This window comes from Myotis nattereri (assembly GCF_964212035.1).
Source record: "Myotis nattereri genome assembly, chromosome: 19".
Classification (NCBI taxonomy): Eukaryota; Metazoa; Chordata; class Mammalia; order Chiroptera; family Vespertilionidae; genus Myotis; species Myotis nattereri.
The window spans coordinates 17,164,577-17,186,805 of NC_138095.1; the positions used below are offsets into that span (position 1 = coordinate 17,164,577).

Genomic DNA, 22,229 nt, shown 5'->3' on the forward strand with positions numbered 1-22,229 from the left:
GCAACTTTGAAAATAGGAGAGATTTGGAGGCATAAAACAAAACAAAAACCGTACAAAAGATGAAAGCAGATGAGTGTGAACTGCTCTCAATACTGCAGATAAGAGGGGCCCGTTGAGATCTGCTCGCGTTAGGAATAACCGAGAAGTCCTGGCTCTAACTCAAAGTAGGTAGGCCCAGAAAGAGCAGATGCAAGCTGCTTTGCAAGTGAAAGTATGACAGACATTTATGGTTTGGGGAAATCTTGGCCACAGACAGACTTAGATCCTCTTTCCCCCAATGTGCTTTTTCTTCCCTAATCATTCATGCTCCTCGCCAAGCATGCTCTGCCTGATTATTATGGAGGGCTGACCAAGTTCAGCAGCGTTCCCCACGAATGTCAGCAGTTTGGCCCAGAGGTGGACCCCGTCAGCATTCAGGGAAGGGGAGGTACAAGTCTGCCCAGCCATCCATGTCCAAGGCAGGCTGGGCAGCAGGCCCCACTGGTGGGTCACAGGCTGGCCTGGCTGCCCCACCTGGGACAGAGGTAAGGGAGGCTCACTGTGGCATCTGCCCTAGGGCCTGAGAATGTGACAGTTACACACTTCAGTGTGTGGAGAAAAGACCCTTGTTTTTGCTCAGGCTCCTCACACCTGCATGCGTTCAAGCACACGTGTGTGTGGGGGTGGCTGGAGGAGAAAGGAGACTGTTTCTCTCTTAAAGGGGCAGCCTGTATTCAAATGCACCTGCCTCTTTCCCCTAAGCCCAAGAGCTCTGTCTAACCAAGTTCAACCTGCCCTCAGACACAGACCTGGACAGCGAGCCAGCGAAGCTCAAGTCAGGAAGTGGGTTTCCTTAGAGCTTTGCCTCCTGGTGTCTTCTAGGCAACCCATTCTTTCGAGTCACCAGAAATGGCTTAGGTTTGGATTTGAGGGTACAGGGTGAGAATTTTCTTTGACACCAAGGCAATGCTTTCTCTAACCAATGAAACTGAAGGAAAGGTCTCCCTACACGTAGCCAGGTAACAGGAAGAAGGAAAAAGGCGCTCACTGATTGGGACTGGAAAACAGGACTTGAGAAGGCTAACGCCCAGGCCTTTCTCCGATCTCAACACAGCCTCTGGAATTCATTTTACCCGAGGGGCCATGTCCCCAGCACCTCAAGGATGAGAGAAATGATTGATCCAGCGTCTTACAATTCTTGGGGAGGTGAACTGGCACTGAATTTTTAAAGTATTTATCCAGCAAATAATTTCTGAATACCCCTCCAGCATGAGGCATTGAGGACAGATGGGGTTGAACAGCAAAAGGGAATATGAACAGTGACAAGAACCTGGAGGTCGCAGAAGAAACACCTTTTCTGTGCCACCTTCATGGGATGAGCTGAAAATGTCCTAACCTACCTCTGTGAAGAAGGCCCAACCGAGAACCTAGCTTTGAGAGGCCTTCCCAGAAACTGTGCCCACCTCGGCTCTGAAGGTCACACACTCCACAGAGCTGTGCCCTCTGCACACCTTCCCAGACAAGCAAGTCCCATCCTCGTCTGGTGTTTAAACTGTCACATGCACTCACCATAGGAGAACTTTCGCTCTCATTATCTCTCAGGGAGAGGTGAGTCACATCAGGCAATGCACTATTTGTCATCAACAACACTCTGTTTTCTGGATCCTATTGTGGGCCACCAGGAGCACTGGGATTGGCCTTGGTCTTGAGTCCTGCTCTACAACTAGCCAGACAGAAGAGCTGGGCTGACCTGATTGACAGCCTATGTTTGGTAGTCAGGTAGGATGGGGGTCACATGACCTATAGCAGCCATGACAACGAGCTACTCGGGTCTCTTGCAGCAAGGAGCATAACTGACTGGATCCACCATGTTCCCACCAAGGTCAAGCTTCCTAGGGTCTGCTCCAGCCAGGGACTGAGCATGGTTGGAGGCATGGGCCCTTTCTGAGAGACATGGAGCTCCTCCACTGGGCAACTTTGACCAGCAGATTCCCCACCAGCCTGGCCAGACCTTCCTAGGGATTGAGCTGCAGTTAGAGGCTCTTCCCACCCCAGTCTCCTTCCTTCCCTCTGTCCTTTAACAGGTAACACACCTGAGCATGGTCTAGAGGCTCCCCTGCCTTCCCTTGCTCTCTCCTTCTTTTAAAGCAAGCCTAACCAGGTGTTGACATCGGCTCCTCCACAGACCCAAACAAATACACTGCTGACATCGGATGTGTTCCTGCTCATTGTCTCACTGTGAAACACTTTGAAAGGCATCTGCTTTGTTGTTTGCTGTATGACTGTGAGCTCGTCCTCTTTCCCGCTCTGAACTTCAACTCCCTCATCTGTACAATGAGAACAACAGAACCTTCCTCATGTGGCTACTGTGACAGGTGAAATAATGTAATGGATATGAGAGAGTCTAGAAAACAGTGGGAGTTCCCACACATGAGTTCTGCTCAATAGCAGAAATAACCTAATCTGACCTAATTAAATATCTGCTGTACCCAGGACAGAGCCAGCAATGACTGGAATTCTATACATAAAACATATAGTTCCAACCACAAGGCATGTATGATCCTGGAAAGACAAACAGGTTGGAGGATAATATGGGGAACAGTGGTAACAACCGGCACCCAGAGAACTCTCCTATACACCAGCACTATTTGTGGGTGCGTCCCATAAACTAGTTCATTTCATTCTCTCATCCATCCTAGGAGAGAGCAGCTATTATTATTCCCATTTTGCAGATGAGAAAACTGAAGCACAGAGATGTTAGCTTGTCCAAAACCACACAGCTGGTCAGTGACAAAGCCAGGACATGCCCAGGACAACTGGCTCCCAAGTCCACAGTCTTAACCCTACTGATCCAGCCCCTGGAATAATCCTGGTTAAACAACATGGGTGGCCAGAAGGCAGACCCATGTGACAGAGTGGGCTCGGGCAAACACCCACCCTGCAAGAGTCATGTGGACATCACTCTATGGAGAACAGGAAACCTCTGATTTCCACATTTTTAAAGACATTTAGAAAAAAGACTTAATAGTGAGGCCCCGGCCACGTGATACTTTTCTACCGGTGGCAGGTGATGAAGAAAAACTGTCCAAATGTGAATCAGGAAACAGGAGCCACAAAACTGCCCTGCAGGCAACAGAAAGAGGCTTCTTCTCCCACCCGCGTCAGATCTTGCCAGTTTTCCCCACCAGCCCCATCACTGAGCAGCAGGGTAGCCCATTTCTCCAGGGAGACCCCCACATCACTGCACGCCCTGCCTCAGGACCTACCCCCAAATAGCGCAGAGGACCGGAATCCCCCGGCTCCTGGGCCGCTGGCTGGCAGCACGGCTCCACTCGGGACCAGGGGTCTGTCTGGCTTCCTGCCACCTGCCAAGGAAGGGGCCTCTGAGCCAGAAACGGGGAGACACTCTGTTGATGCCTTTCTCATTTCTAGCTCTTTCCCTCTTGTCCACTCAGATGCTGCCCAAGGATGCTCTATGCTGAGACGGATGGCTTCCTGCAGGCCTGCGGCCAGCTCCCTTGCCAGCCCAGGGATCCCTGTGAAAGAAGTGGGCTGCACAAACGGGCATCTGAGCTCTGTGCCCACGTCAACCAGTTGGTTCCCCTCGGCTGTCGTCAGTTCACTCTGTCTTATCCCAACACTAGAGTCCCGGTGCACGAAATTCTTGCAAGGGGCTTGGCCCTCACAGCTGCGGCTTCATCGGGAAGGACGTCCGGAAGGACGTCCAGAAGGTCATTTGACTGTCCGGTCTAATTAGCATATTACGCTTTTATTATTATAGCTTTCCACAGAGAGGCTATCTTCCAGGTTGGCTCAGGGAATAAACCCCCAAATTAAAAAGCTGTATGCTGTCCCTCATAACAGTGCTGCCTCAGGATAGCATTTTTTGACTCTCCTGTAGAAATCCACGTTGCCCTACTAATTTTCTTTGGTGACCCCGCTCCCCTTCCTGATCAGCAACTTAGGTGCATGCCGGAGTTCCCGGGCGTGGCTTGTGCCTGGGCCCACCACCAAGATCACTTTGCAACCCCGCTTTCCTCCCGAAAACGGATTCCAGGCAGCGCTCACTGCCAAGTCTCCGGTTTTATTCTGCACTGAAGGGCTTTCAAGGACTTCCTTCTGCAGTCAAGTTGTTTATTTTCGAGAACATGTTTTAGCAGTAGCGTTGGGTGAGTGACCCCTAAAACTCAACCACGAGCCAGAAGGCCCAGGTTCTGGGCTTGTAGGGACTGTCTCCTTGTGTGACTTTAAACTCGCTCCAGGGCCTTCTACAAAGTGGCAAGGAGACTTCTTTCAGGCCAGAGCGATTGGAGAGGGCCTGCAGGGGGATGTCTTTTTATACAAGACCGGTACCTGTTTCTGTCTCCTGCTAAAATATTTGGAAGTTGAATTCCAGTGAGTCCCCAGTTTAGTCTAGAGGAAACTGGGGGACACTCTAGTCGCAAACCCCGCACAGCGCTATAAAACCTAACTTCGTTATAGGTGAAAGCTTCGGGCCTAGCTTTCCTCAGACCCCGGGGTGAAAAAGAGACCCTAACCACTGCACTCACCATGGCGACCCAAAGGGGGTGGATACCCCTGGATGCTGACAACAAGAGCATTCCCACCAGGTCGGCTTAGTAGCCATCCCAGAAGGGACCGGAATGGGTTCCTTGTCTGTGGCAATGCCTGGCAATCCGGAATGGAGTCGGATAAAGGTGATTTACAGACCAATAACTCTGGACGAAAGCCAAAAACTAGCCCTGGCCCCTCCTCCAATCTGCTAAGTCACGTACATACAGTGGTAATTAGTGACTACTGGGAGACAAGGCCCCTGATCGGCTCTGAGGAGGTCACTGAGATCATAAGCCAAGAGTACTGTCATTCCTTAATATAGAGACAAAATTCGTAGGCGCCTGGCACTTCAGATCCAATCCAGGAGCTGCCATTCTGTGCAGGCTGCAATCAGGCGGCCTTGGATAAGTCACTTTTTATGCCTCAGTTTCATCATCTGTAAAATGGGGCTGGAGGGCCAGAAAGAGACAATCCTAGCTGACGATCCCGTATGTGATTCTAGGCCTACTGAACCTGACAGTAAACACCAGAGAGGCCTGTGTTTTTTTCAAGAATCCGGAAAGCATTTTGCTTGGGTCGATCAGCTAGCTAACCAGAAAGCACAGGGCCGATGCCTCCGATTGTTTTCTTCATTAGGTGCGGTTCCTAATGTATCCTCCAACAAGAGAAAAATGGAGCTTTCTGATTGTATCAGCTTGACAACCATAGGCAGTTCACAGCAAGGTAAGAAGGTACATTTTGGCGGAAGCCAGCATCGCATTTGATGTATTCTTAACTCGGCTAACAGGCAGGCTTTCAAGCCATGTTATCTGCCCCCACATCTTGACCTAATTTCACAAGTTGCCATGGGAGCCCAGTGAAGGTTGATGCAATTTTCTTATCTTTGGGGGGAAGAACGTAACTGTGCAAGAAGCTGTGAAAATTCAGTTTCTAACTGATTTCCACACGTACATGCAGTAACTCAGACATCATAGGAGGAAATAAAATCTATTTCTTTGAAAGTGATATGGATGGAGACCTAGGCTCCTAGTGTAAGGGGAGGAAAATGGGTCCTGCTCCCAGCTCAGAGAATCTATACATACATCCTTTCATTCAGGCCAAGGAATTGTGATGTAAGGGTCCAAATGCTCCTACTGCGTGGCCACACATACTTTGGAGTAATCAAAATTTAAGGGAGTTGGGGGTGGGGGGGGGAGGCAGAACTTGAGATAAATAAAAAAGTCGGCGTGACTTTTACAAGCAATAAAAAGGGTTTCCAGCACTTATACAATGATTTCTGCCTTCTAAGTCATTTTTTCAAACTTCAGCTCATCTTAGCATGTCTGCATAAAGCGAGAGACCCATCTGTGCTCCAGTCCCCGCCTGCTCTTTGGGCGGTGTTGGGGCTCACTTGGCATGCTCCCTCCCCTTCTCCATTCTCTAGGATGTATCTGAAATGAGAAGGGGCCACAGCGAGGGCTCAAGAGCAAAAACCCACCTCCTAGAACAGTGGTTCTCAACCTTTGGCCCTTTAAATACAGTTCCTCATGCTGTGACCCAACCATAAAATTATTTTCGTTGCTACTTCATCACTGTCATGTTGCTACTGTTATGAACCGTCATGTAAATATCTGATATGCAGGATGGTCTTAGGCGACCCCTGTGAAAGGGTCGTTCGACCGCCAAAGGGGCCGCGACCCACAGGTTGAGAACCGCTGTCTTAGAATCAGTCTGCAATGTGGGCAGGAGACGCTCCCCAGGCAGTGATCAGAGAAGAGCCATGCGCAGGCTTTCCACCCCCATCTGCCTAACAAATCCTGGCCGTCACCGAAACCACAGCAGTAAGAAAATCCAATTCAAGTCCCCAGACAAGTACACGAATATTGAATTTGACAAGATAGTGAACCCTCAAAAGCTCCTAGCAACTTATCTGCACTCAACATGTGCTTGGAAACATTTGCTGAAATAACTGATTTGCTACCATTAAGCTCTTCCCCGCCTCTATGTCTAGCACAACGTCTAGCACTTATTTGTTTAAATTGATCGATTTGGTTCAATTACATTTTCACAGATCTTCTACCACCAAGATAAGGATGAACACTTCTCCTTCGCTAAAAGTGAAAAAGGGTACAAGGTAAATTTGCCTAAAATCACACAGTGTGTTACAGTTGGGGGGGAGCGTGAGGGACTTCCGTTTTCTGGGCTATTGTTCTCACCGTGATCTGAAATAGTATGAGAAATTAAACCTACAATTATAAAGAAGAAACAACTGAATGGGTAAGATCCTTAAAAACTTTTTTTAATTTGCATGACTACTTTAGTCTTTGAGACCAATAATCAATAATCACCCTCCCTTTTCTTCCACTTATTGAATGTTTTATTCTGAAAGAGAGGGGTTGGGCAAGAGAGGGAGGGAAAGGAAGAAGGAAAGAAGGAAGGAAGGAAGGAAGGAAGGAAGGAAGGAAGGAAGGAAGGAAGGAAAGGAGGGAGGGAGGGAGGAAGGGAGGAGAAAGGGGGCATCTATCAAAAACAATATATCCAAACATATATCCAATATATGTTTGAGTTAAGGGATCAAACATAACTCAGACCTCCAGGACATTATTTATATTTGTGATAAAAGAGCTCTTGATGCTTTTATCTGTTTGTCCCTGAGTCTGGATTGCCAGAGAAGTTTCACAGGCAGCCTTTGGTGTTGGCTGTCTTGACTGTTCATGTCCCTCATTTGTACTTCACACTCATTCCTAATCCTTGGAATTTCCAAGTCATCTCTGTCCTTCTCTCCTCAAAACTGGGACCCTGGGAAAGATCCCCACTCTCAGATCATTCTTGTGGAGGTTCTCAAATCATCTTAGATAAACCCTTTCAGTCACTCTAATAGACTATTAGCTCTGCAGGCATCTCCCATGTGGAAATCCAATAATATTACAGGGCAGTACTTGCTGAGAAGGTCCTATTTGAGGTGGAAATCAGGCTTTTACCATGTCTGGAAGCATCTAGACCAGCGGTTCTCAACCTGTGGGTCGCAACCCCTTTGGGGGGGTCGAACAACCCTTTCACAGGGGTCGCCTAAGACCATCAGAAAAAACATATATAATTACATATTGCTTTTGTGATTAATCACTATGCTTTAATTATGTTCAATTTGTAACAATGAAATTGGGGGTCACCACAACATGAGGAACTGTATTAAAGGGTCGCGGCATTAGGAGGGTTGAGAATCACTGACGAGACATTTGCTGTGTGGCCATGGACCCTTACCAGAATCTCATCCATGAAGGCTGACCTAAATCTTAGGGTTTTCTTTGACCAGAACTCAAACTTTAGGACTTAAAGTCAGTTTACTTAATCTCGTTATCCACCAAGCTGCCCTAACTATGGAAATGAACAGAATCACGTCTGTAGCTAAGAGAGAATGATGGAAACTGTGGTGGGGAAAGAATCGTGGCTGTGGATGTGGATGGTGGTGATAGTGGAGATTATGCCAGAGAGAACAAAGGCACATCCTTAATCAGGAGACACTAAGCTAAGGCTGTGCACCGGAAGTTGGGGTGGAAGTTGAAGACTTGGCCTTCATGCTTGGGCAAATGACAGGGCGTAGTTGCTCTGCACCCCAAGAACAGAAGCCGGCGTGCCCAGTTGGAGATGCCTGCCACCTCCAGAGCCCACAGAGTCATCGTTCAGCCACGGAGGCCTTCCTTCCTCTTCCGAATGCAGCAGCACTTCTCCCTCCATCAGTGAATCCTACTGGAGTCTAGTTCTTAAAATACCTACAACTACCCTTGTAACTACAGAGGCCAGAACGTTGGTCCATCTTGAAAGAGACTGAATTTACTTTTCCCCACTCCCAGGGTCATTAACAGGAATGGGCAAACTCGCCAGGAGTCTGCTTTTGGGAGCTGGAAAAGGGGGTCCCTTCAAGAGTAACACGTTCCCACACATGAGTGAGCTTTCAGCAAAGACCATGGGGGACAGTGTAGAAAGAGCAGAGAAGGGGAACTTTAAGTTCCTTTCTGGCCCCTGGCTCCACAGAGAGACCTTGTCACTACCTGAAAACACAGACGGACCCCTGGGCACCCACGCGTGCCCTGAGCAGCACCAGGGGGCCTACCCCGGAGCTCTGAAAAAGGAGTGATTTCTCTACGCAGCTGAGTTGCTCTCAGAGGTCAGCTGTTTTTCTAATAAAAACGGAGACTTCACTGACACACAGTGAAGATGGGGCTCACTCTTCAGATACCTCCACAGAAACACAGATGTTGTTGCTTAGCTTCGTGCACGCCAAGGGTCGCCCACGTGGCCACCCGGCCAGGGTGGAGTAACCGACAAGAGAATGGAGGCCTAGGCCACAGATGAGTAATCCACTAACATAAGCTGCACTCCCAACCCAATTTCTCGTTTTTAGAAAACATGACCATCGTACAGAAAGGATCTGAGCCTCGACTCTATAAGGCTCCTTGGATAGTTCCCATACACACCCTGCAAAGGTTTCCAGGGCCTGGCAGCAGACCCGCTGCAGCTCATCTGGACAAGATGTTGTTTGGTTCTATGACCAGATGCTCAATCAAAGCCCAAGCTCTCAACACACATCTCCCTTCCTCTGCAGTCTTTCTTCGCTCACCAGAACTTCCACTCCTGGGAGAAAAACGGTCACAAAGCCAAGTGAGGAAGAAGGTTTCCTAGCTGAGACCTGCCAGAGTTCAGGTGACCAACGACACTCTTGCCATCCGAACAGCCCCCTAATGAATGCTCCCCCACAGCGGAGCTCAGGGTGCAGGCCATGCAGGGGTGCCTCCCAGAGATGCTGCTGCTGGCTCTGTATGCTGAAAGACCTCCTAAGAGCCGCCTGGAGAAAAGCCCTGATGCTCAGCCACGAGGCAGAGTTTCCAGAGACGCCAAATTGACATAGTTCCCTGCCCCCAGATATGGAAAAAGACCCAAAATATAAGTGTTTTTTCCTACCACTCTTGGAAATGATCCCTTCGGATAGAAGGATACTCTTTGCTTCCACCAATCAATGGCTATTCATAAACAGAGGGGCCTGAGAGACTGACCAGGCCTCTTAGAGTCTTCTCCCCACTCCCCGCAAAGAGAAAAGGCCGTCTTCCGTGTTTGGCACGACGGGCCCAGGGCCCTCCACTGAGCCCACCCACAGCAGCACGCCCACCGAGGCTCAGAGGTAGGGGCGGGCGCCTACCTGTGTAGCCAGCCAGGGCAGCAGCAGGAATGACAGGCTTGTCCTTGTTGAGGTCAGCACGGTCACGCACATAGTCCTTGAAGGTGCCCTTGGGATTGTGGTTGGGCAGGGCGGCTGGATAGTCCTCCGAGTCGAAGCTGTCATAGGAGGGAACGCGCTGCAGGCTGTTGAAAGATGACTGGCTGCTCCAGGACTGGGTGAGGCGGTCACAACTATCGTAGCTCTCTATGCTCTCAAAAGAGTCCTGGCCCCCGAGTTTACCTGGAGGTGAAGGAGGAGGTAGGAAGAGGGCAGGGGAGGAGGGGTTGGGAAAAGACAGCTGTAAAAACCCTCTGAGTGAGGACAGATCGCTCATCAGACCCGCAGGAGGCATGGAAGAAGGGAGAGGCCAAGGGGGATGGGAGCTGTGGGGTGGCTCTGGGAGGAGGGGCGGGGCTGGCTGCCGTGTGAGAGCCACTGCCCTACACGGTGCTGTCTTGCTCTCCAGCTCCCAGGATGGAGATTCCTAGCCACGGGCTGCTCCTGCCTGTCAGAAGGAGACAGCTGTGCTTGGGACCTCAAGAACCCTAGAGCCAGAAATCTAAAAGCTGAGACTCGCCACATGTTCTTAGGGGGTTTCTGGCTGATGCCTCAGGGCTGAATGAATAAGTGAAGAAATCGAAGCAGTGCGACTCAACTCCCTAATCCAACTCAAGCCAATGAGATAATTTCCAAAGGCCCAATTTGGCAAAATATTTTGGTCATAGGAAAAAAATTCCATTCGACTAAGAGCAGCTTGACCTTCCTTGACCTTGGAGCTGAAGTGCTATTTTCTTAGCGTTTTTTCCAAATACTATTTTAAAATGAAATACAAGTACTGCCTCTATGTCTTTTCAAACAGAGAAAGAAGCAATGAGATGCTTTTCTTCCAGGAGAATTAAAAAAGAAAAAAAATACGAGCACTCTTCTAAACAGAAATCCATGCTGCTGATTCTCTCCAAGTACAATTTTGTACTTGAAATGTGTACTTCATTGGGGGAAGCGTGGGCAATAAAAAACAAAGGAGTTGATGAAAGAGTTATTAAGATCCACAGCAATGTCAGAAATCCTTTACTCTCCCAGTTGCTTAAAGCATTCTGAACTGACCGCAAGATCATGCAAGTTCATTAATTTCCCAAACCAGGTTGTAAACAGCTGCTATCATTGCATAATCGCTCCAAGAGAAATTTCCATTGGCAAAAAATGCCATTGAAAAGGGAGGCTAACAAACAAACACTGGAGGAAAATGCATCTAAGAGCTTGAAAAGGCTCGCGAGAATATTTTCTATGTTCTACTTCCAGATACATTTTAGGCAACCTAAATTAAATCCTGGGTGACTGAATGGTCACCTCGATTCAGCACAAGTCACGAGGCAAAGGAATGTGACAAATCTGTATGTAGAAATACCTATAAGTCAACCCTCAACTGCTCAGAGCTGGCTGATCAACTACAAGTTTAAATTCCAGAATAAGGTTGGCCAACACAACCCTATACTAGTGTGTTTTGGGCCTATTCTCCCTTTCTTTAATAGTAGAGATTGGTTTAAAAAAAAAAAAAGGAAATTCAAATATTTCATTTTGGTGCCCAACCCAAAATTACTAAGGAAAAACTAAGTTGAGGATTTTAATTTTTTTTAAAATCCCAGAAGAAGGGTATTCAGTTAAATATGTAATTTTTATATACTCCACTGTTGTAGATTTCCTGAACCTCTTATCCTCTCCAATACTGCTTATAACACAAAGGTAGTCATTTAGCTACTTCTTCTTGGCCCTTCTTCCAACCATCCATTCAAAGAAGGGTCATGTCCAGAAGGCACACTGAAGAGCTTCATGGAGTTACGGGCCCTGCCTACCCAGTCCACTGTCACATTCATAACTCTTTATAAATGAAGGAACTGCCCCTTCCAGAAATCCACATGAAAAGACTCCACAAAACAGCCCGCAGCCAGAATGCAATACCCTCTTTTTAACACAACAGGACATTTTATGGCATCTCATAAAAAGCTATCCGTCTGAAGGGTCATTCAATGTCTCTGCGAGATAAACACACCAAAAGCCTACAAAAGAGAATGTATGTTTTCATAGAGAACACCCCACCAAGTCACCGATACTTAGGGCATAGCCATACTAAAGTCTCTCTGGAATGAGTCTATCCCTATCAGCCACATTTCTTTGGGGAAGGCATGGAGGCCGGGGTTTCCACAAGCAGAAAGCTGCATTTCCCAGGAGTCCCAGCGAGCAGGACACTAACCTGGACGTAGCCACTCTCTGGCATCCTCCCAGACATGAGCCGGAGGCAACTCCATTGAGAGCTGCGGTTTACAGCAGTGAGCTGCTTTCATTTTAGCTCCGTTTCACAATCCTGGAGCGAGGAACCTTTGTTTACGGGCATTTTCTCCAAAAATGGGGTTGAATCCAACTAGATTAGACACTCGCTTGTGCTACTGGGCTGATGCAAGGACGCACATGTCCTCAAGGATGTCCACTGGCTAACTTTCCTGAGTCTCAGCGAGGTCCTTCCCAAGAGACCTGACTCCACCAAGCAGACCTCAGAGCATTCACAGCAGATAGGGTGGCCCCCCAGCAGCCCCCTGAACAGCCTGGCACAACCACAGCTCTCAGAGTCTAAGGAGGTGGGGCAGAGAAGCACGTGGTTTGCTATAATGCAGCAGATGAATAGCTTTATTCATAATAACCAGCGAAGAGTGATGCTTCCAGTCTGGACCAATCACACCACGTCAGATTCAGTCAGCCCTCGGAACACGTCCTGTTTGCAGCACTGCTAACGTGCAGAAAGCAGCCGTGGGCAGGACAGTCTGGCCCCCAAGTCTGTGTGGTCTGAAGCTTGGTGTGAGGGCAGGAGAATGAGGCCAGAGAGAAATACCTCACGCCCTTTGTACGGGTCACTATTTGCTCCACAGTTATTAGTTTGGGGTTGCAGGGGTGGCGGGGACAGGAACCAAGAACCGAGAGAAGGAGAAGCAGAGACAATTACACAAATGCCAAGCCAGATGCAACCAAACAGCATGTGACAGCAGCTCTGCCCAAAGTTACAACATGGCCGAGCCCCAAACCCACAGGCTCGGCCTCAACACATAGACGTACAGAAAGGCCCCATAGGAAAGTGAGCTGTGCGAAGGCTCTGACCTGCCCGGGAGGCGGGGGGAAGGATCCACAGGCCCATTTGTGTATGTATTTAAATAGACATGCACCCAAAAATAAACAGTCAGAAAGGGGAAGGCAAACTGATCCCACCCATCCCCTTCAGCCTGAAACACAAGCAGCCTGGGGCCCGAAGCAGAGAGATTACAGGTTCTGATCTTGCTGGGGACTTTCCCTGTGCAGGCCCGCTGGCTGCCCGGAGGCCTGCCAGGAGGAAGTGTACGCCCGAACACTAGAAGAAGATGGCAAGGTGTGCGGTGGCCCAGGATGCCGAAGGGGGGCTCTTCAAAGCGAAGATGCCTTTGCCCCTCTCCAAGTGCCTGAGAGTCTCAGGGCAACCACAGAGCAGAAGTCACCAGGAGGCCAGCCGGCCAAGGACTCTGAGCTCTCCGATGGGCTTTCTGCTGTTCCTCCTCCTGCTTGCAATTCCTTCCCATTACCTATGGGAACAGTCATCCTTTAAGACTTTTTAGAACTCTGCTAGTTCTTCCTGGAGGAACAAGTCCCTCCTTCTGATGGACTGCACTTGTCTGGGCAACAAAACCACCTGCACACTTCACTAGGGTGCCTGCCCCTCCGGGGGTTCATGTCCTGATCTTAAAATCCGAGTGTGTTTCACTTTTGTTGCTTTAGAAAGTCAACCAGCTCGATTCTGGAACATTTAGTTCACTGTCCGTGAATATTTTATCCATGTCCTAAGTCATGTCAACAAGGACACTTTCTTAAGGAAGCCTCCAGCCACCTCTTTCCTCGGTCCTCTAGCTGAATACACACTGTCACCACGCTGCTGCTGACCGGTCCCAAATAAACTACTGGTTAACCATCCTGTACCTTCCCAAACTCACAGACAGCTTAGAAGCCTGGGCTGAGCAGCAGGTGTCATTCAGATTCCAGGCAGTCTGACCCAGAATGCTCTGGGGCATCAGGGCCATGTGCCAGGAAGCTTTCAGGAGGGTCCCCTGAACCATTTTTGTTCGATTGTGTCCTCCTTAAGCAAAATCCTCTTTTTTTAAAAAAAAATGATAAAGAATAACTTAAACAGCAACCACATCCAACTAGTTATTACTTGGTAAAATGCCTTACGCAAATACAAAACCTGATTGGTCATCCTGCCGGGTTTCAATTCTACCGTGAACCCAGGGTCCGTGTCATGCTGATGGAAGTGGCTAAAGTTCCATGGTGGAAAGTTCTTCCTATCTACACAGTCTCAGATGGAAAGGCTGAAGGAAACTCAGGAATCCCCAGGGCCGATAGTGAGGGGGAAATAGCAGACCTGAAAAACGCTCAACGTTAGGGAAACTCTTGGCAACCAAGAGCTTCTGGAGAAGAAATCTGACCTACCACGACTGGTCCTCCCCATGCACATGTTGTCTGGTGTGACGACTTCTTGTTTGATGGCAAAGTAGTCCGTCTGCAAGGTGTCTGTCTGCAGAGGGTCCCGGAGAATGACCGAGGGGTAGTCATTCTCATACTTGAGGGAGAGGAGCTCCTCGGAGCTGATGGGGTGGAGTGTCTGGTAGGACTCTGTGATGAAGCTGGGCTCTGAGAACTCCGAGGGAGGAACACACTGAGCATGCTCGATACCATAGCCTGGAAACAGAGCGAGGGTGGCATTAAAGAGGGGAGAGCTTTGTACCGAAAACAAGCAGTTCTTCCCCATTGACACCAGCCCCACAATGTGTAACAGGCCGACTACCTTAGGGAGGAAGAGGAAAATATTTGCAATGAGAAGGGCCTCGGGGCAAGTTAACCTTGCTCTGCTTCTTAATGGCTAGGGCCCTTGGCAAGATACCTCCCTTTTCTGGCTTCATCTCCTCATCTCTAAAATAGGGATGATGGTGATCTTGCTTGGAGCATTGTGATAAAAATCAAACAAGAATATATATGCAAAACGCCTACCAACATTTCTGGCTCCTGGTAAGCTCTTACTCCATAGAACTTATGTTGTTCTTAGAAGAAAAATCATAATAAAGTGAGAAAATGAAACAAAAACAAAGCTGCCATAGAGTCCCTTTGGAAGCAACACCATCAGGTAAGAAGAGCCCTGCACTCACACTAACTCTTCCTCCCGCCCCCTGTCTGGCACAGTTGGGTGTCCTGTATGAGAAGGGACAAGGTTTTATTTTCTGTGAGAGATGCAAAGCCAGATCTGGGACAGATCTGAAGCTGCATGGCCCACTCTCGAGGGAGGATTTCAGAAGAAACACTGTCATATCCACGCATAAAAGGGAGAGAACAAGGGCCATCACCAGACCCCTAACCCGATCTCCCTCCGATGGCCCCAGAGGGCACAGGCTCCAACAGGAATGGCCGCAGCTGACTTTCAGGCTGATGAGATCAGCGGGAGGTCGTAAGTGCAGGAGTTTGCAGGTCAGGACAACGTGCAAACAGGCTGAAGCCTTGTGCTTTGCGGGGAAAAATAAAACGAATACCAAATAGTCTGCGTTTAAGGGAACATGGTTTGCCATAGAGTTACCATGAAGGACCTTGAGCTCAGTTGGGACAGGGTTCCTTCCCCAGTGAGCAAGGGGAGGGGAGAAGAGTGGCCGGTGAACTTACTAATGAAGTAGTCCGAGGTATAACGGGATTCTGGGTAAGTGGGGTTGACTCCATTCACTTGATAGGGTTTCACATCCTCTGCAACACAACGGGGAGGGGGCGAGACAGAGAGGTTATGCGAATGCTGCTTGGCCCAAAAGGACCTCGGACGCAATGACCACAAGGATCTCAGCCCCTCTTCTAGGAAACCTGCGTGTTCCTTAGCCCAGCTGCGCTGTGAGCCCATCCTGGCTGGGGCTTTATCTAAGGCTGAGATGACAAAAGTATGGCTGAGTTGACTATTTCAGTGACTTCGAGAGGGGACTTCGTATCTTGGAAAGAGCACCAGTGGGCGATCCCTATGAGCTAGGGAGGCATTCTGCCCTCATTCTGATGCATGCGTGGATCACATTTGCATCAAAGGCTACAGGGCAGCTTGTACAGGTACCAAAATCAGTTCCCACCACTCACCCTGATCAGCTCCAAAGCTTTTCAGAAATATATTACCATCTTTAGCCAGGGCGATATGACTCAGTGGTTGAGCATCAACCTATGAACTAGGAGGTCATGGTTAGATTCCCAGTCAGGGCACATGCCCAGGTTGAGGGCTTGATCCCCACCATGAGGATGTGAAGGAGGCAGCCAATCAACGATCCTCTCTCATCATTGATGTTTCTATCTCACTCGCCCTCTCCCTTCCTCTCTGAAGTCAATAAAAATATATTTTTTAAAAATTCTTCAGGTAGATATTACAGCCTCCATTTCTTCTAACAGAGGTCTGCTTTTTGTTGTGTGCTTTTTTCCATTGCCCTCAGACTTCAAGTTCAGGCCCAGCTAAGGAGCAGGATGCCAGGAAGGTCACCACTGGGTGAAACAGTGTGTTCACAGAAGAGCCACCTAACCAAACTGCTGCCAGGAGCCAACTTCCCCAGGAAGGAGACAGGAATGCAGATGGAGGTAACTGGGCTCAGAAAGGCTCTCTGCTGAACTAAGGGGAGCCTGCAGGCCCCCTGGCTACCCTGGACTCAAACCGCCCGGCCTCTGCCCATCCTGTGGCGCGGTCTGGTTCTATTTCCCAGAATCAGGCACAGAGAGGGGTGCTTGGGATTTTTCCCCGGGTATCTGATAGCCTTGTTGGGAGCAGAGGCTGCTGGGAAAACAAGTTGATGCCTGCACAGAAAAACAGTTCTCAGCTGAGATAAAGTGATTACACTTCGCTTGAGCAGCTTATCAGATTGAAACATCCCCTGTACCTCTGGCCTTCCACCCCACCGCACCCCGAGCAGCTATGTTCTTTCTGCGCTGTGTTGCTTTAGTTTCATCACTGAGCCTCCGTAGAAACCTCTCGCTCAGCTTTTCAAGGGCCTGAAGACAGAGGGTTCTCACTGCCTCTCTCAACAGAAAAGGGGGGGGGGGAGATCCAGCTTTGCCCTCGAACATACTCAATTATTTCCTCAGGCTCTGAATTCCCTTATTATTCTTCTGCAAGAAGCTAGGTCCAGCCTCTCTTGGGGACCAGAAGCTCCCCTGTGAGTCCCTATTATTATACAGAGGGCACAGGGCGGGAAATTAAATTGCGAAGGCGCAGGTTTAAGGAAGTGACTGACCAGGAAGCAACCTAAGCTTTCCTCACTTGGCAGATGGGGACACTGCCAGTGCCGGCCCTCCGGTGGCTCAAGGCTGAGGTGGGAATCCAAACGCAAAAAAGTATTTTAAAGCACATTGACTTTTTTCTTCTCTCGTTTTTTCTTTTTCTTTTCTAGAAGAGAAGGTTTAATCATCGATAAAAATGGACAGAAGTATTCAAATCAGAAATGCTTTAGAATGTGTATCACGAAGTCAAAACGTCTCAGTGACTAGGGAAGGTGACAGACCCCTTCAATGAAAAAAAGCAAGAGAAAGGTCAGATTTAAAAAAAAAAAAAAGACCATCATTAAAGAAAATGCTTCTGTTAACATTAGATTTTTGTTCTGCAGTAGGTCCTTATGGCAACATATTTAAAGGAAAACAAGGAGGTGCTATATAGGTATTGATTATAACCGTGATCAGAGGCAGGTTGACACTCCAGGGCCCCTGGCCACGCCATGGTGAGAAGTAGAGGAATGTGTTAGCAGAAGATATCTGGTGACACGGTCTGATATGCCCCACGGGTGAGGAGCAATGGCCACATCAGTCCTGTGATGAGCCTGCCGTGTCTCTCCCTCTATACACAGGCCACTCACATCAACAGGTGTGAGTGGGTGTGTGTACAGCCACAGGGGCACCTGTCTGTGCTTTGGGCAGGCTGTGCAGCTGCCCCCAGTCCCCGGCCAGGGCAGCCGGGCCAAGAGCCACCGCGTTCTTGCCCGTGTGTATTTATTTACTTTTCAGCAGAAGCTGAAGAGAAGGGGAAAGAGGGATAACACTTCTGTGCCCAGAGGACTCTAATTTGGGCCCCTGTGGAGCACGGCAGAGTGGAAAATATCCTCAGACAAAGGAAGGTATTATACGGAGTAAAAGTGCTAGCCCCGAGCTTTTGCTCCCTGCCCCCAGCGTCCGCGCCAAGGGCTGGAGCCGGTGACCACAGGGAAAGGGTGGGCCTGGGTCACAGAGGGCGACCGGCTTCTAGGCTTACAGTCAGCTGGAGGGCACCGCTGACTGCTGGTAACTGCCATTTATTTTAAGAAGAAATTCAGAAAAATAAGCGCAAAAACACCCAAGTTTGCCGCCTGCTGCTGTTTCTATCCCCAGCCAGGACTGTGGTACATGAGTCACTTGGTCCAAAAAGGTTGGAAGGGACTAGCCGGGGAGGCCATGTCATTACAAGGTTGCAACACCATGTCCTGACGTGACCCCGGTTCCTGCTCCAGATGCAAAGGTAGGCCAGCTCCTGCCGCTCCAACCCGGCCAGTGGGCAGGAGCCTGTGGCATGAACAAGCTTGGAGACACTAAGCTTCCTGGGGGGCAGGGCCGGGCACCGTGGGACCGGGGATAAAGGGAGGGTGCACTGGGATTACTAGGGACAAAATATACCTCAGGCTGGCTGTGAGCTCTGGTCCTTGAAACAGTCATGAGTCTGAGATAAGGATGGGGCTCACCATTTTGCAAGATGCTTCAGGAGCGCAATCTCGCTAAAGCTTAGAATCTACACCTCCAATACAGAGAAGAAAAAGAAACTAACGTCGATTGAGCACCTGTCCTGGCATGCTTTCGACCCTCTGGGCTGGGACAGGGCACCCCCAGGGGATGGCATGGATGGCCCGCCACCTGGTACCTGGATGCATTCGCCTGCCTGGTACCTGGATGCATTCACCTGCCTGGCACCTGGATGCATTCGCCTGCCTGGTACCTGGGTGCATTCGCCTGCCTGGTACCTGGGTGCATTCGCCTGCCATATCACAGGACTGTGATATGAACTCTCGCAGCCGCCCCACACAGCTCCCGCCTCTCCCCCCCACACACAGGTACCTTTCTGCAGGATCTCCAGATGTTCCCACAAGATGTCCCCAACGAAGTCCGGGGCCAGCTCCAGGAAGCAGTCTTTGCCCAGCGCACAGAGCGCGGCTCCGTTCATGCAGAACTTCTGGAAGTCCACGCCCTTCAGGCTGAACTCGTTGACAGCCCACATCACCCAGTCCCGCACGTGGGTCTCTGTCCACTGCCGGGGGTCTGGGAGGAGAGAGAACAGGAGGACCCAGCGCGTCAGGCCCCGAGCTCCAGCCCGGGCCTCGGAGAGGACGCCCAGGGCCCGAGCTTGGCTGAGGATGTTCTCTGGTTGAAAGATCCGGGAAGCACGAGCCTGCAAATGCATGTCATGGGCACCTTCCGCCTCCCCGCATTCAACCTCCCCACCTCCTCAGCTCGCCAGCTGGGAGATTACAATCATCGGACAGAGAGAATGTTTTCTACCCGCCGTGCAGACAAGTTTTCCAAATAGTCCCATCTCACGGCCCAATTCCCATTAGACTTTTTTTAAAAAATATATTTTATTGATTTTTTACAGAGAGGAAGCGATAGTTAGAAACACTGATGAGAGATAAACATCGACCAGCTGCCACCTGCACACTCCCCACTGGGGATGTGCCCGCAACCAAGGTATATGCCCTTGACCGGAATCAAACCTGGGACCCTTCAGTCTGCAGGCCGACGCTCTAACCACTGAGCAAAACCGGTCAGGGCTCCCATTAGACTTTTTGTAAAGCCCGGGACAAGGAGCAGATGAGCTCCTGAAGAGCAATAATAACGATGTCAAGTTTGTTCTGGCGGTTACACTCACCTCTCCCTGCTCTTTCCTCCTACAGGGTACTTGAGACTGTTATTCTTAATTATTTTTATCTTAGCTAATTATGGTTGGAACTAACCATAGCAATTAGCAACAGTCAGTTACTGGAATGGTACTTAGTAAGAACAACATGGTTAGGTGCCTGTATTAAACTACACCCCCTGCAAAGTGCATCCATATCACAGTCCAGGCACTGCCCGCCTCCACAGCACAGACTCTGCATGATCTTCCCACGTGGCCTGAGCTTTCACGTGGCCACACCAGCCAGGACACCTGAAGAACTCAGATGGCGGCAGGTTCCAGGGCCCACATACCTGCTCTCAAGGTCACCCCTTCAACAGAGCAGGCTGGTGGGGATTCACTTTATCCCGCCTGTGACCCTAAGAGGATGCTGGGCGTTGCTGTGGGCAGAGGCTGTGGCAGAGCAGCACACCTGGGGAAGGTGCAGATCCATTCCCAGGCTCTGTCCGGGGCCTGGTTCCCACAGGGCTGGAGGCCTGTCGTGACCGCTCTCAAGGCAGCCTTGCTCTTGCTCAATAGCACAGTGTTCTTCCTGCTCGCAGCTATTCAGGAAATGTTGCTGCGTGAAGGCTTAAGTGTTCCCCGGTCAGTTCTCCTTTCTGACAACCCCAGTCCCCTCACATTCCTGAATACAACCTTTCAGAGGAGAACACCCAAGGATAAACACATTGCACCACAGCACACGGGCAAGAACAGAGCCATCGGGACATTCCAAGAAACGGAGCTCAGGGAGCTCGCCCCAAGGCAGCCCGGAACGGCTCTGAAACCGTGATTTTTCCAAAGTGTCTGTATGTGGCATCACTTGAGGTTCCAAGACACTGGTGTTTGCAGCAATTGTGATTTAATCGATCTGGGACATGGCCCAGCCTCGGGACTTTTTTTTTTTTTTGAAGATCCCGCATTTAATGTGCAAACATGTTTGGGAACAGCGCCCTACAACCAAGGTGGCAGCGAGGAACCCGGGAGATGGAGAAGGTTAGCATGTGTGGGCGACTTTCCAATAGACTCGCCACGCCCTGGAGCTGCTGGCTGCAGCCATGTCTGCCAACCTCACACTGCAGGTGGGAAAACGAACCTCCCCTCAAAGCCTGCTCCCAACCTCTTTCCCAAGGATAGAGCGTACCTTTTGGGATCCCCAGTCTTTGCTGCTCTTTGGAGAAACCGCTGAAAGTGGCTTTCAATGCCTGAGACATCATTTCTTTGCTGCTTGGGGTTAATAGTGGCACATCTGCACATTCCATATCTGTAAGAGAAAACATCACATGAAGAATCAAAACTAAATAGGTGATGGCTCAGTCTGCAGTACTGTACAAAGAGTACATCATTATATTCTACACCCAGATTAATATAATGATATATGTCCATTATATCTCCATTTAAAAAAAATAACTAAATGGGTGATTAGCCACCCATCAAATAGAATAGGACATGAGTGGTCTGGAGAAGGCAAACTGAAAAATCACTCTACAAACAGCCTCCCAGGGCCAGGTAAAGTTTACTAGGCCCCTTAAAAAAACTGACTCTTGCCTAGAATGTCCTACACCCCTGGTTAGCAAAGTATGCTTATTCTTTCTGTATAGCTCTACTAATTCCACCACAGTCCCTATTTATCCTTCATAATTCACAGGGAGGATTAATGTTACTACGTCCTTCCAGTTACCTATGAAAAGGAAATAATATCCATCCGTTCAACAAATAATTATCTAGCGCTTGCTATATGCAAGGAATCCGATAAGCAGACAGAAGTAACCCCCTCCTCCTGAAGTTGGAGATCAGATTCTGGTAGGAGATACGGTCATTAAAAAACAATTTACACCATTAAATATCCAAAACGTTACAAGGGCTTCAGAGATGGAGAAGATAAAATGTGAATGTCTAACAGGAATTCCTGTTGGTCTGGAGAAATCAGAGAAGGCCTCCCTTAGGCGAAGAGAGAGACATTTGACTTGAGATCTAAAGGATATATAGAAGCTCAAAAGAGAAGAATATTCTAGAGACCAATGGTTCTCAAAGTGTGGCTCCCCCAGACCAGCTGTATCGGCATCACCTGGAATTTGTTGGAAATGCCAATCCCCAGCCATCCTCCAGCCTCCCTGTAAGAGGTGGATCTGGAAGTCTGCATTTCTAACACAGAATCCAGGTGATCCTAACGACCATTAACATTAGACAACGGTGATTCTAGATAACGGGATTGCATCCATGAAGGTCATGATGGGGGAGGAGGAAAAACTTGGTCTATTTTAGCCTCAAAAAGATCTGAAGCTGCAGCAGAGTGGCAGGGGCCAGTTGCTTGGGATGATGTTAAGAAGGTAAGCCAGGAGTGTATGAAGGATGTTACAGTTTTATCCTAAGTAGACTACAAAGTCAATGAGAGTTTGATGCAGGGGAATGACATGACCACATTAAGAAGATCACCTTATGGTGATTCTATTTTTTATTTGTCAAGGAACTGCCATACTGCTTTCCTCCAAGTGGCCACATGATTTCAATCTCCCACCAAGAGCGCACAGGAGTTCCAAAGCT

General features: G+C 49.2%; 1 protein-coding gene across 3 annotated transcripts in view; it reads right to left on the reverse strand.

Annotated features, from left to right (window-relative positions):
* The window catches only part of ETS1 (ETS proto-oncogene 1, transcription factor), a gene marked incomplete at its 5' end in the record, with an annotated part of 68,396 nt that overhangs the window by 14,655 nt on the left and 31,512 nt on the right, over nt 1-22,229 (reverse strand). For 2 of the 3 annotated variants that reach the window (XM_081114138.1, XM_081114140.1), the window contains 5 exons: nt 9,707-9,967; nt 14,228-14,476; nt 15,446-15,523; nt 18,872-19,072; nt 20,830-20,949. In XM_081114138.1, coding sequence (XP_080970264.1) covers nt 9,707-9,967; nt 14,228-14,476; nt 15,446-15,523; nt 18,872-19,072; nt 20,830-20,949 — 909 coding nt within the window. The remainder of the gene's footprint in view (nt 1-9,706; nt 9,968-14,227; nt 14,477-15,445; nt 15,524-18,871; nt 19,073-20,829; nt 20,950-22,229) is intronic. The other variant, XM_081114139.1, reaches the window with a different exon arrangement.